The sequence below is a fragment of the Pseudoliparis swirei genome, chromosome 3 (assembly GCF_029220125.1).
Source record: "Pseudoliparis swirei isolate HS2019 ecotype Mariana Trench chromosome 3, NWPU_hadal_v1, whole genome shotgun sequence".
Lineage (NCBI taxonomy): Eukaryota > Metazoa > Chordata > Actinopteri > Perciformes > Liparidae > Pseudoliparis > Pseudoliparis swirei.
In genome coordinates this window covers 7,605,241-7,620,532 of record NC_079390.1, presented here as the reverse complement: position 1 = coordinate 7,620,532, position 15,292 = coordinate 7,605,241, and the positions used below count along the sequence as shown (strand labels likewise).

At 42.5% G+C, this 15,292-nt stretch overlaps 1 protein-coding gene across 3 annotated transcripts; it reads right to left on the bottom strand.

The window, feature by feature from the left end:
• Positions 1–4,777: 4,777 nt before the first annotated feature.
• On the bottom strand, positions 4,778–14,414 carry LOC130188011 (clathrin interactor 1-like). 3 transcript variants are annotated; one of them, XM_056406051.1, is made up of 12 exons: positions 14,226–14,414; positions 11,683–11,787; positions 11,397–11,493; positions 10,146–10,254; positions 9,432–9,695; positions 8,719–8,887; positions 8,260–8,476; positions 8,094–8,175; positions 7,947–8,012; positions 7,249–7,559; positions 5,776–5,959; positions 4,778–5,598 (listed from the first exon to the last, which is right to left on the bottom strand). In XM_056406051.1, the coding sequence occupies exons 1-12, from the start codon at positions 14,264–14,266 to the stop codon at positions 5,210–5,212; spliced, it is 2,034 nt and encodes a 677-aa protein (XP_056262026.1). In that variant the 5' UTR covers positions 14,267–14,414; the 3' UTR covers positions 4,778–5,209. The 3 variants fall into 3 exon arrangements, with proteins under 3 accessions (XP_056262026.1, XP_056262033.1, XP_056262019.1); XM_056406058.1 differs by having other exon boundaries at positions 7,947–7,973; XM_056406044.1 differs by having other exon boundaries at positions 7,947–8,175.
• Between the last annotated feature and the right edge of the window lie 878 nt (positions 14,415–15,292).

Here is a 15,292-nt window from a genome sequence, read left to right as displayed (position 1 = left end):
CGGTGCCTGTACGGCGACAACTCAGCGGCGTGTTTGCGACGAGTCGCCGGCAGCAACACTCAAGTGCCAGGACGGCAGCAAGCGAACGACACTCGCGAGAAGCTGTGGGTGGAACAACCATTGTTGTTACGACAGATCAGCTGCCGTTAATCAGTTTTATGATCATAGAATGGAGGAGCTGTGGTTTTTTTCTTTTGTCATTGCCTAAGTGTACAAATAGATAGATCATGTATTTCTTTAGACTTACTTACAATATGCAATAAGATATTGCTGTACAATACTGCTGTACTATATTGAATATTGTTTTGCTCCTACTACGTTTCACTTCGTAATCTATTACACTCAGTGGCGGGGGGGCGGGGGCCTGGCCCCTGGCCTTCTGTGGTCCCACCACAGTCACCGAATTAATCACCTCTTATTACTATCATTATGATATGACATAAAAAATTGGCCCGCCCGTCATTTTCTCTATAGCATGTCTTTGTTCATTTGTTAAACTAACTGATGTTGATTATCTACACAACAGCATGTCATTTCTCTCTCCGTCCGCCCGCTGCAGAATGGCGCATCGGGACGGAGAAAAAAAGTCACTTGCACTCGTTTGTTCACTAAACAGGCATTGTCGCACCCAAAGCAGATTTCAAGTATATTCGACCAAATCGACATATTCTCCTCCTAACGCCATTGTGGGTTGAAAAACAGCTTTGTAGTCCGATTAATTCCTTTATCAAATTCAGTTTCCTAGTTCTGAGGTTTTGCATCTACCAGGCCCCCCGCCTCTCAATATTGGTAATCCAATCAAAGCACCACCTCGCTTGCTAGCTGGCTCCTGTCCTGTGCCCGGGGCCTTGAAGGCCTAGAGGAGCCAACTCTAAAGCTGATTGGTTGACACAACATCGTCATTCCCATTCACTTGAAGCTACCAGCGCCTTCAATGTTGATTCTGAAGGCCTAAAGGCAGATGTTAGCCCCCTGGCAACAGACGATGGCTGAATATGATTGATAAAAGATCTCTCAACCCGCTACTAGCAGCGCAACAGAGGAAACGCTATGAAATTAAAATAATTGAATACATATTTGTGGGGAAATATATTTAGAAAAATATATATATTCTGATGATGTTTAGGCCAGCAGAGAAGGCCTTGCTGGCCCTGACGGCCCGCCACTGATTACACTTATATACCATGTTATGTATTATGTACCCGCCTTTCTTTAATAATACATATATATATATATATATATATATAATTTATTGTTTTACCATGTCATACTGTTATACCGCCATGAAATTCTACTTTGAGGAGATGCCACTGTTAGTCTAAAGTTTAACACTGGAGGATCAGGTATGAATTTGTCGTGCTTCCCCTTTATGAGTTCATCTAGAGGTCATTCAGCCTGGTCAGTAGATGACATGTTTTGTGAACATGTCGGCACTTTCGCTGTTGGACTTTAAACTGTAAAGAAATTCAAGTTTCAGTGATTCATGTTCTATACAGACTTTAACAGTTAGCAAATTTCCGACTGGGTGGCACCACATTACAACTATATATATTCTAATTAACAGGAGGATACCCTTTAAAAAAATAAAGTGTTGCTGAGTTACATTTCATAAATGTAAGGAAATCTGCTGGCAAGTGCTGGCAAGTGCCACTGAGTGCCAGCGTCGCTCGGGGGATCTCGCCCCTACTGTTAATTGGACTGAGCTGGAGGCTCTGCCTGTGAGACGGAGATGCCAGGGTCTTGGTCTGCCCCCTTCTCCGGAGATAAACACTCTGTTGTTCTTCTTCTGTCGGCAGAACACATGATCTGGTACGATATCCGAGATACAAAACGGGAGGTATTCAATCGTTTAGGGGGTGCCTAGTCGTTGTCCTTTAATCTGTAAGTGTGAGTTTGGGAAGGCGGTGGTCACCTATTTGGGTAAATAGGTGGGGCAGGTGCGCCCTCTATCTGCCAAAGCCCAGGCCATCCTGGATTTTCTGGACGTCCCTCCCGCAAATTGGTTTGGTCTACAGTGTGTCAGGCGTCGTTCGATGCTGCCAAGTCCCTTCTTTGCAGTGCGCCTGTCTTGGCTGCACTGGATTTTGTGCGTCCCTTTACACAGGGTAACAGTGGGTTGTCCATAGGGCTTTATGGGGGGGTATGGATACAAGGGTTCCCTTAAATTGGACTGAGCTGAAGGCTCTGCCTGTGAGACGGTGATGCCAGGGTCTGGTTCTGCTCCCTTCTCCGAAGATAAAAACTCTATGTTGTTCTTCTTCTGTCGGCAGAACACATGATCTGGTAGATATCACAAGAGGAAAGCCAGAGTAAATGGAAGTCAGAGGTTCAGCATACAGATATGTTTTGAATGTGGAATTGGCACTTTATTGTGATTTGATTATTTCATAGAAATAAAATAATTAATATGTTATAATAAGGATCATTATCATAAGATATTTTTCCAAACATGTCATCATAATTTTCCGTATACATCCCAGAATACTATAACGTACCTTCCTTCGTTGGCGGGATGGTCAAACTGGGAACCGGACTATCACCTCCGAGGACTAGTGAGGGTGTGAGGGGGACTGGATCTGGGTTCAGAGGTTCTCTCGCTGCACCCTGTTTCTCTTCAGAGTGGAGCAGCTTTCCAGGTGGTGACCTCCCGTCTTCAAATTCAGAACTCGCTCCAACTGAGGCCCCGTCGTCTTTGCAAGCGTTGGACCCATTTCTGGTCCCCTGTAGCGGAATCTGACCCGCAGCTCCAGTTTGAAAGAGCCGGGATGCGGGCTTCGCTGCCCCCGGTTCTCGTTTTCTGTTTTTAAGGGGCATGTCAATCTTCAATTTACCACCGTGGCTTTACTCTGGGGTTAGTTAGATCTGGGTTTTAATCTAGAGTGTGATTGATTAAAAACGGCCTGTTGCCTAGACAACAGCATTGGACGCTCACGTGCCAACATTCCTGCGAACTATTTAGCCGTTTATCAGGTTTATGACCCTCTCTTAATTACAAATAATTTAGTTTGTGTTTATTTTTGATTCTGTACTAATTATGTTAACTTTTCAATACTCAACCTACTGGTATTTATTTCATAGTATATAATAACCTATTACTATCACTATTTGTGGTTTAATCGCGTCGGTGAGGGGGCGTGGTTTATCTCCGTTGCTTTGCTCAGTGGAAAAATATGTTCCGCCATCCGCCACGGAATAAATAACCACTATTAACTTTGTCTTCATGTGCTCTTTTTTATTCTAATTTTCTCTTCATTATATTTCTGTCTTTGTGTTGCTGCATAAACAGGTTTATTTAAAGCTGGACATAGCTATACTTCACTGTAAGAGTTTCAAGTTTTTTATACCTGTTCTCAAAAAGATTTTATTTCCCCATCTAGTTTTATTTGTAAAGCCTTCTATGCACTACCAATAATACAACTCTGGAGGTATAGATTTTTGTATTTACTAGTTGGCTGAAAAGTAGTTTAAAATGTCAAAAATGTAAGTTGAAAAAAATACTGGAATCTCCCAAGAGCATGACACTAAAAGTCCACACTTCGAGAACAAAAAGGAGAAGATGTAATCTTCAATGTTATATTTTAATTTCAAATGAAGTACATTAGACAATCAAATTAAACAACCTGTACCAAAAAAAAGTGGTTCTCGAACATTACATGATGTTGTTAATAGCTTCAGTGTGAACATAACCGTACAAGTAAACTTACAACATATTACACTAAAAGCTATGCAATCATTCCTCAGAGTAATAAAATAAAGATTTGGTCATTTGGAGTGCACTGCCACAGAAAATGGCAATAGGCTCTGCTTAGCTGGGTTTGCACTTCAAACTGAGAACTATTCCCATAGTCACACACACACACTCATTTATTCTTTTCTCACACACACAGACACGCTTCGCTCAAGACTCCCCCAACACCGATTTGATTAGTCTCAACTAGTCTTATAAATCATTTATTAAAACTCAGCAAACAAAACAAAAATGGCCTCCAATGTGTTTAATCTATATGAATATTTTTTCGTACACAATGTGTGAAGTGCACCAAGAAAAATTATTGAGGTGAGCCACTGGCTTGGAAGAAGTATAGAGGATTGTAATGTTCAGTCTTGTGACCATCGTTGACCGTCTTCTCCCAAAGCTAGTTGGCAAATACTGTTTTTTTTTAAGTATACTGTACCGTTATCAATAAACTGTCTGTATGAAAAAGTAAAATAGACAGAAGAGATCTATAAGTGTAAAAAGAAACTGTCAATGATTAGTATTCAAAATAAAATACTGATTTTTTCAGGCAATAATCTAACGAAGGCATTCAAAATATAAAGTAGAGGAAAATTGTCATTTTCTAACAAACAGATTATTGTAATATAAAGAGACCAACAGTATGTTACAGCCATTTGTCCTAATCAGTTCAAGGTTTCACTCATGTTGTCTTTTACATCAAGTCTAATACACCTACTTTGCATCGAGTTACTGTGAACTGCTTCGGTCCTGATGAAAAGAGGAGGGGAGGAAGAGAAGAGGAGGAAGAGGATGTAATGTGTAATTCATGTCTCAAGAATAAATACGAGACTGTTATCCAAAGGCGTAGACCCATTGTGCCCTCTGCTGGGAGACCAGAGTATGGATTCAGGATGCACCAGCATCATGTTGTAACTGTTATACTGGTCACACAAGGAGTGACAGAAACTAAAAGAGTCCCCTCTAGCAATAATGCAATGGCTTACATTTTATATTGAAGTTTGGTTGAAATGATATAAAACACAATACCTCAAGCCAAAATGCAAAATGAAGACGGCAATGCCATTTTTATTGGAGTTAATCCTACCGATTGATTCTCTATACATTTACAGAAAACCAAACTTTTTCCAGTGATTTTTGTGTGTGTAGGAGGACATACTTTAGCTCATATATAAAAGCAGCTAAAGATGAGGAGCTCTTCCTCACAGGGAAATAATGACTCGCGGATGTGGGTTGACAGCTTCCCTGCTCTTCAGGCGTCCTCTCTGTGACTTAAAGTTCACTCATCAAATGGTTGAAGAGCGGCAGTGGGCACTCCCCCTACCGCCGAGATCATGTCAACAGACTGGGATCACCAAAGACAGCAGAAGCATCGAGAGAAACATGCACGGTTGTCTTCAGGTACAGCAGTCCTCTGGGTCACGCTCTCAACATGTCAGACATGCACCCTCACACTCACACATTTGAACTCCTTCATTTCCCAAAGCTGCCAAAGTTAGCGAAGGCATCCTGTTTGGGTGGAACCACGGCTGGGGTGATGGAGTGTGCTAGGCCCAACCTCACTCCTGGCACTCCCATGCCACCCATCATCACTGGAGTGGCCATGCCCATATTCATGCTTATGTTCATTCCCATCATGCCTTGGTTGACGGCAATTCCCCCCATCCCCGTGGTCATTGAAGGGGGCATACTCGATACCAAGGAAAGAGGCATGCCCGTTCCCTTTGATGCAGGCATGCCCTTCGTCATTGCATGGCTTGCGATCAAGGGAGTGGCCGGTGGTCTGCTGGGTGGGGCGTGGGGCGGGGAGCTGAGGTTCAGTCCGCCGAAGCTCTGGGCCAGCAGGTTAACCGGAGGAACTCCTGCACAGACACATATGGACGGGGAGGAGTTAATCCACTCTCTTGGGTTGTTCAGATAGTTACACTGACCAGTCTAATCCAAACAATTTATATTTAAAATGTTTTTGAGGTTTGCAGCGGGAGATTGATTGACCACAATTAATATATACTTTGTGTATTGAAATAGAATCACAATACCTTGTTGCTGGATGATATTGTTGAGTGTGGGTGGTGTCTTAGTGGGGTTGAGGCCTGCTGATAGGAAGTCCAGACTGATGTTGACGGAGGGGTCAGACCAGGTTGACCCTAATGATCCTGGACCTCCACCACCAACCTTCTGCTGTTGTCCTATGGGCTGCTGAGGCGACATGCCTCCCAAGCTCTAAAATGAATGAACAAATGTTTTACACAGAGAATATAGATTTTCCTGACATACACAAGGAGAAAAAACAGAAAATAAAAAACCAAAAGCAATCAACAGCCTCAGAATGATTTATAACCCTTTATAATTATTGAAAATTTGAATAAAAAGCTTTCTTTAAGGGGTGCTTTGACATATATCTTTGATTAGGTTTACGGCATTGACGAATGTTTCTTCTCTGGCTCTCTCGGGCCCCCATTTTTCTCCCCCCCTTCCTCCCAAACGCATTGACACCATCTTCTCGAGCGAAGCTCGGGTTCGGGGAGGGGATATGTGACGGGACGTGGGGGCGAAGTGGCGGGTCTTGTGCCCTAGCACCACTCTCCGGTGGAGGCGAAGACACATCTATATTCGGAACTATGATTACGCTGTTTGATTTGGGCGCTGCCTGGGCTTCGGAAAAATTAAGGAAGCGGTGACAGCTGTAAAAGCCCCTAAGGCTGCCGACATGATTGCGTTGGGTAGTAACATCGTGGAGAAGCTGACTCTGCAAAAATGAAGGATCGATTGAAATCCCTATGGCAAACGGGAGGAAGATGATCTGCGGCTCCCCTACCAGGGACGGGCCTGGCCAAGGCCGTTACTGGAACAACAACTCCCGAAGATCACTGAAACGAGAATCTCTCATTCCCTCCCCCTATCGGGGCACAGACCACGAGCCCGCTCAACACACAATATACACTACTCTGAATTCCACCCCCCCCCCCTCCCCCACGCCTTCGCCTGCGTCCCTCCCCAGTGTGACAGGGGGCGGGGCTGTGATCGCGCTGTAATGGCTGAAGGACGGGCTGGCTGCTTGTCGGTTCTTGGCTACTTCCTCCCCCCCTCCTACTCGTTGCAATTTATGTTTAAGATGTATGTGCTGTGTGCTAAAGGTTTTTTTTTCCTGCTCCTGTACCCCTAGGGGCATAGTCGGGGGGTTTTTTTTCGCCTCTCTTCCCTCATGTATTAACGTTCACATGTTCTTTTAATCCACGCCTCTTTTAGATGTTTACAATAAAAAAAACAATACATTGGATTTCATTTAATCTCCTGAGCTACCCTGCCAACCACCCACCAGATCTGCGCCACCACCTCAGTCGGCCATTTCTTTGTTCATGTTCATGGTGCTATTGAGACTGTGAACAGGACCATTTAGGATTGGAAGTTTCTGGGTTATTCCTTCAGTGGGATTCATTATCTTTAACATGTTCTGATTCTCATACACTTTTAGACAAACTAGGCCTCCCTGTGAAATATACCGTACTCACCTGTTGAGAGCGAGAAAGGGGAATGGCTGGCATTGCGACAGAGGCTCCTGGCGCTGCACCTCCCAGAGAGAAAGTCATGCTCTGAGAGGCACTCAGTGTTGCGTGTGGATTGGTTAGTTGATGGCTTACTCCACCCATCAGGTCAAAAAGCTCGGTAGAAGGTGGGGCAGTGTTCGAGGCCGGGGTTGACTGGACGCTGCCAAACAGGTCAGTGACGGGCTGGGCGGGGCCGGAGCTCGACGAAACTGGTGTATTGGTGGAGAAAGCATTCCAGTCCCCAAATTCTCCATTTCCATTGGATCGTGCAGCAGCTGGCCACAAGAGAGTTGTGATAGGTTTAGTTGTGATTTTGACAAGAACCAATTGTGTCCTTAATTTACACTCATATTCTACAAATACACACCCCCCCCCCTAAAAAAATGATTTAATATATGGATTTTCTTCACGGTGGACTTTCACACTGACCCTGATGGGTTTGCCCAGTTAGTACATTCATTGGAAACCTGCTGTGATAAAAACTACTGAACCAAAACTGCTTCAAGGTCTTTGTACAAACGCACTCGGACACAAAGACCAAACTCTAAGCTGAAACAGTGTATAGTTTCCCCCTTTGTCCGAACGACATTAAGCAGACTACAAGTCTGAGAGCACCTTCAGATTACCACAGGAGGAGCTGAGAGAGGCAAGAACAGGTTTACCGGTGGAAGTTGGGAGGCTGGCAGAGGCTGCAGGAGAGGAGAAGTCAGCAAAGCCCCCAATGAGGTCTGAACACACACACACACACATACGCATGTCTTCATTAACTCTTGTCCAACAACATTTTGTGTGCAAAAGTGTGTCACTACCTGTTGCAGTGCTCTGATTGGATAAAGGGTCAATCACGAGCAGGTCAGCTAGACCGCTACTGGAAGACTGCCTGGCGGATGACTGAAGATAGAAATAAAAAAGGCACGGTGATTAAACGTGCACTCTTGATATCTGACATTTGGAAAAGGCGTGTCTGTGAAGTACCTTCCCCTCTGGGCTCTTGTCTCCAGTGTAGTGGGCTGCGGCCCCCAGGTCCAGCGCCTTGCTGCTCGTCGCTCCGATGCGTTTCCGCGTGGTGGTGGTGGTGGTTTCTGTCGCCTGTGTGATTTGAATGCTCTTCGTCGTCACAGTTTCCTCCTCATCTTTGAACTCGAGGATCTCCTGCCTGCCGTTTCTCGATGCTCTGTCCTCCTCGTTGTCGCTGTGGCAACCAGACACAAAGAAGAAGCGGCGGTTTGTTGCTTTGCAACTGTTATACGTCTGTGGGTTTGTTTATGTCATGGATAATCCAAGGCATGCAGGTTTAAAGAATTAAGTCATTCAGAAGTAAGCATGGAGTATACACCCGTAGATCAATTTAAAACGAGCATTCATTCAGACCATTCAGGAACATAAGTATGTATTATGTAATATGTTTTACTGTGCAGCACATCGTATGTTTACCTGATTCTGTCGGGCGAGTCATCTCGCTCCTTCTTCCTGAACTTGTTGAGTGTGTCGTCGATGGTGCTGCCGATCTTCTCACTGATCTCTCCGAGCTTCTCGCTGAAGGGGAAGGCTCCTCGGCTCTTGTCCCAGTCCTCATCCCACTTACTACGATCCAACTCATTGGCTGGAAGGAAGAACACAGAAAAGCAGAGAGAGAGAGAGAGAGAGAGAGAGAGAGAGAGAGAGAGAATAAAGCTCCTTCAAGTTCCACTGAACAATGTTGTGTAAAAAATGCTGATCTGTAACAAATATAAGACACTAAAAGATCAATAAGATCAGAGCGGCCTGTAAATAATTATGTTTGATTAATTGTAAATTGTTAATTCTCCGATCACACCATAATCGACACATTATATAAGTTTGACCTAGAAAATGTTTTGTACTTTTAAGTGATAATTTTAAAGTACAAACATGCAAAGTCAGGATACTGTTCTATTGAAGACAATTTTTGGGCTCTTGTGATAAACTTATTGATAAATCAACTAATCAGTGTTACAAATTCCTTGTTATTACGTGAAATTCAAGTTTGATTCTAACGGTCTCATGCTTCCTTTACATGTTATGCTTCCTCCAATTCATTTGAATTATGCTGGGTTTGGATCGGGAAGTTATTATTAGCATTTTAATCCACATTTGACTTGTCAAAGGAGACGTAGTGAATTACTTACGGGTCTTAACGCCGCTGCCGCTGCCACTTCCTCCTAATTCTTCTCCTCCTCCTCCTCCTCCTCCTCCTCCTACGACTCCGCCTCCTCCTTGTCCTTGTCCTTCTCCTTCTCCTCCCATATTGTCAGAGGAGACTCCAATGTATTTATCTTTGTTCTTCTTGGCTTTCTTCCTCTCCTCTCTCAGTCTGTCATCGTCCTGGATGAACTCCACCATCTCCTTCACCTTCTGACGCACATTGATGCCTTGATCCTTACCATTCTCATCTGGACACACACATACACACATATACACACAGAAAAATAAAACGGGAGGACTACTGGCCAGACTGTTGTTGGCGCAAGTGACTTTGGTGACATTCTGACCCTCCATACTGTCACCCGCTGTGTAAAGGAAAGGTGTCTTTACAATGTCAGATAATCAATTAAAGCTTGTGAGATTTTAATTGTCCAGAGAGGCTCAATCATAATGTTTTTCTTTACTTTTCTCTTGGACCACCACAATGTCAAAATGTATTTGTGTACGCAAGAATGATCAAAATCAAATTGATTGAATTTTACTGTGCACACTGTATTCATTCTCCCCAGAGGATGAACCCATTCCATTTTGGTTACTCAGTGATCTTTCTGATAGAGTTAGATTTGCACACACATTTTTTTCAAATGTAAGAATAAGAAGAAAATAACTATCTAGCCAATATGGATTTAGCGACTCACCGATGAAGGGGTAGTTTTCTAGCGATCGCAGGTCGTAGATGTGTTCTCTGGCACTGGTGACGACCCTTTCAGACCCGTTCCTGATCAGGTAGGCCAGCAGCAGTAAAGCCTGGACGAGGGGGGTGGAGAGAGATAGTCAGAGACGTGATTAGAGACTATGGAGGGGATGCAACCAGAACCACTGACTGAGGAACAATCTTTTGATCATTTAAAGTCCATTGAGCTCTACTTAACAATCCCTACACTTAAACTCATTAATTATGCTCTAAAAAGTCAAAACAAACTAATTACTAATATATATACACATGCATGTTTTTATATATATATACAGGACTGTCTCAGAAAATTAGAATATTGTGATGAAGTTCTTTATTTTCTGTAATGCAATTCAAAAAACAAAAATGTCATGCATTCTGGATTCATTACAAATCAACTGAAATATTGCAAGCCTTTTATTCTTTTAATATTGCTGATTATGGCTTACAGCTTAAGAAAACTCAAATATCCTATCTCTAAATATTAGAATATCATGAAAAAGTATACTAGTAGGGTATTAAACAAATCACTTGAATTGTCTAATTAACTCGAAACACCTGCAAGGGTTTCCTGAGCCTTGACAAACACTCAGCTGTTATAAATCTTTTTTTTTACTTGGTCTGAGGAAATATTAAAATTTTATGAGATAGGATTTTAGAGTTTTCTTAAGCTGTAAGCCATAATCAGCAATATTAAAAGAATAAAAGGCTTGCAATATTTCAGTTGATTTGTAATGAATCCAGAATGCATGACATTTTTGTTTTTTTAATTGCATTACAGAAAATAAAGAACTTTATCACAATATTCTAATTTTCTGAGACAGTCCTGTATATATATATATATACACACATGCATGTATATACACATACATGTATATAAAATATATGTATACATATATATATATATGTGTGTACACACACACTCATGTGTATATATATATATATATTTGTGTATCTAAGATAAAAAATAAAGAAAACCAGAGAATCAATAAACCTAGAAGGTGTAACTACGTCAGTTGTGTAAACAACCCATGCTGGCATCTTGACTGCAGGAACAAATAAGCCCTGAAACTCAGCTTTTCCAGATCCTAATAAAACGATACAGAACTGAGCCGCACAACACAACCCGCCACATTGACCACACACACACACACGCACGCACGCACGCACGCACGGGAGTCACCCGACTAACCTTCCAACCAGAGTGTTACCATACCTTGTAGACTCTTCTCCAGTTTTTCTTGTTGTCCTTAAGCATCCTGGTCCACAGCATGTTCATCACCTCTGGGAACTGCTCATACATAAAAGTAGATCTACACAAACACACAGTAAAACATATTATTGTGCTGGCAAAATCCATACCGGTAATCCAATGCATGATCAGGTCAAGTAAGTCCCTCTGATGTTCAGGTGTGTCGAATAACACAACACAGTTTACCTTACTGGTAACGTGCATGTGTTTGCATGCACACACTGAAACGGTGTCCGTGTGCTACACATACTTGGCTATTTCTCCCATTAGTTGACCGGAGTGTCCCCAGGGGTCGTCATTGGTGGCCTCTCTCACCTTGGACTCGATCTCGGAGTAGTTCATCACCACATTAGTGCTGTTGACAGAAAAATATATTACTCCAATTAAATATCAATGAAATTGAAATAAAAGTGAAACCATGTGGCTTCACTTTCTTGTAACTTACTTTAAGTTAATCTCTCGACAAAATCAAGACTGTTTGGTGTCCTGGCTCCTCAGTGGTGGAGCGAGCTCCCCACTGACTGAGTTTGTACACATGGTTGATGCACTTATTGTAAGTCGCTTTGGATAAAAGTGTCTGATAAATGACATGTAATGTAATATAACTCTGTTCACTTAATGTGAACACTGAGCTTTTTATTGTCAGTCGATCAGTCAGCCTCACTGTTCTGTGCCGATTCCCTCCACACACACACACACACACACACACACACACACACACACACACACACACACACACACACACACACACACACACACACACACACACACACACACACACACACACACACACACACACACACACACACACACACACACACACACACACACACACAGGGTGATTCTTAAATAGCAAACAACCAAACAAATACGACAAGGTGACTCTCAGCTCACTGAATTATGAATGATCGCTTTCTAAAAAGCCGTCTCGACCACTGCACTGCAGAGGACAGGCATGCAGACATACACGCGAGTAAACAGCAAGGTCAACAAAGCAACAACTCCCCATCGGCAAGGTGTGCCTCCTGTACTCTTTGATTGTGTGGGCTCACAAGCTGCTGTTTGTTCTGAAACAATAGACAGCCCAAGGACTGAAACATGAAATTAATCTCTCTTCCACAACCTCCCTCCTTCTTAAACTGCCATTGTTCCCTGTATTTTCTGCTCCTCGCGTCTGCCAATCTCATGTTCCCATCATTGCTCTGGCATTCCACAGCACCTTTCCTCTCTGTCTCGTTCTCCTCGGAGCTGACACCCTCCCAGCAAAAGAAAATAAGAGTTATCTTCAGTACAGGAGCTGCCACTAGTCTTGGATGACATTAGCTTTTTACAGGAGGTGTGCCTAATAAAGTGGCCACTGAGTGCATAATACAGGGTACAACATTATAAAAAGAAATGATTGGTTCTTCATCATTATTGTATGCAGCAGTTGCATTCTGATCACAGCCATGTACAAACCACTGAAATGTTTTCAAAACATGAAATTAAGATTGACATACAAACTCTTTCAACTAAATCTAAATGACATAACCGACTATCGAAAGAAACAAAAATATTTATGAACTAGAACAGGCACTCGGTAGAGCGCATACAATCGCATATCACAAGATTGGGCATTAAATTATGAACATTTTGGCATTAGTTGCATGCCAATTGGATACAAATTGACCGTGCTATGGTAAAAAGAAGATTTTGACCTTTTCATGACCTTGACCTTTGACCCGATCGATCCTAAAATCTAATCAAATGGTCCCCGGATAATAACCAATCATCCCACCAAATTTCCTGCGATTCTGTTTAAAACTTTTTTTGTTATGCGAGGAACACGCATACAAATAAATGAATAAATCAATAAATACAGGCGATCAAAACATAACCTTCCGCATTTTCAATGCGAAGGTAACTAAGTATCGCAACTGAAAAAACAGAAACAACTTTGGAGTGTAAGTCATGCTACAAGGCAAACACAGTTATAGCATTTATGTTTGTGAATTAAAACATTTATTTCATTCATACATTTAGAGTTTAGAATATGTGTTTCGGAGAAGTATCTAAAAAGTTGATAACAACAATGACGAACAGTCTGTAAGGGAAAGGAAGGTTGTTCTCCCTCCTCCTGTTACAGTCTAATGATTATGCACACTATACTCACAACAACATATATCACAAAGAAGCACGCTGAGTCTAGTGCTCGGATAAACAACACCAGCATCAGCACCAGCAACCAACAGGACGATCTGTGTCGCCGACCAGCTTTGTTGCCGTCGCTGTCCGGGGCCACCGGCTCAGTCGAGACATAGTTGGTCACTAATCGGCAGGAAATGTACGATCCACGAACAATGATCTTGCCTCCCTGATGGCTTTGTATAATGTCAGGTGAACGCATGGTGGAGGTTGCAGGCACCACCAGGTCCACACACAGGGCGTGATTTTGCAGCGGCGCAAACACAAACACAGAACCGACATGGGCTTCGCGATACTAGTGGAATTAGCTCGCTACCTGTGTAGCTTTCGTTTAGGATTGTAAATAAACGAATCGACGGGCTCCCCCTCCCCCTCCCCCGCCGTGTGAACAAGTGATGGACATGTAGAGTGGAACAACCCATCGCAAAGCACAGGGTTGAAGATGGGCAGCTAGCCAGCTAGTCGGGGCTAACAGCTGAGGGGCTATCACCGTGACGTCACGGCCTGTATCGGTTGCTGATGCTGCCCGGCTAACGTTAGCCGGTTAGCATAGCAGCCACTTAGCGGTTTATCTCCCGCAGATGGATCCACCTGCTCCTCCGTACTCACGCTTTGTCCACGAGTTCTCGGACTTTCCACATATTTAGCATCCCCGGACGGAACTGCGGGCTCGCCGCCTGGATAACTGCGTCGCCCCCTTGTCTCAATGCCCCGCAAGACAGATGAGGTGTCCGGTCACCGACGACGAACCCCCCCCTACTCCTCGATTAGCTCCCGTAGTACAGCGGCCGCTGCGGTTAACGGTTCGCCCCCAGTTGCTACGGAAACGTGGTTCATCTTTCTACGTCACGGGAGCGTCAATATGTTTGTTTCCTCGCTGGCCGACTGTTTTATACGTTTCACATGTATCATATGTATCAAATGAAAATATGTTTCATATGTGTTATATGTATCATTTAATTATGTATCATATTTGTTTATTATGTATCAACTGTTTAATCTGTTTCCTTATGTATCATGTTTCTATGTATCATATGTTTTATATGTATCATTATGTATCATATCTTTAATGTTTCATTATGTATCATATGTTTCACTTGTATCATTATGTCGTATATATTTCATATCATATGTTTAATGTTTCATATGTTTCATTATAAATCATATTTTTCATATGTATCATGTGTATAATATGAAAATGTGCTTCATTATGTTTCATATGTATCATCAGTTTTATTATGTATCATGTTTCATATATCATATGTTTCATCTGTTTCATTATCTATCATATGTTTAATATATTTCATATCATGTTTAATGTATCATATGTTTCATTGTGTATGTTTTATTTGTATCCTATGTTTCAATATGTTTAATTTTGTATCAACATGATAACAAGTTTCATATACGATTTCACTCATGGAGCAAATTCACGCAGCATCTATGAGGCAATGGAGACAATATACAATCTTGTTCACTTCAGGATATTTGGGACAACGTTTATCTTCATGATGCTCTAAATTCTGATTTATTTCCAATTTCTCTAAGAAGCGACACGTTTCAGGCCACTGTGTCTAAAATCAGTATCTAACCTTTGTGTAACTTTAGAATGATAACAGTTAAACGCATTGCTCCCTCATTGATAGTTCTATTTCTGTCGTATTTGACTGGTAACT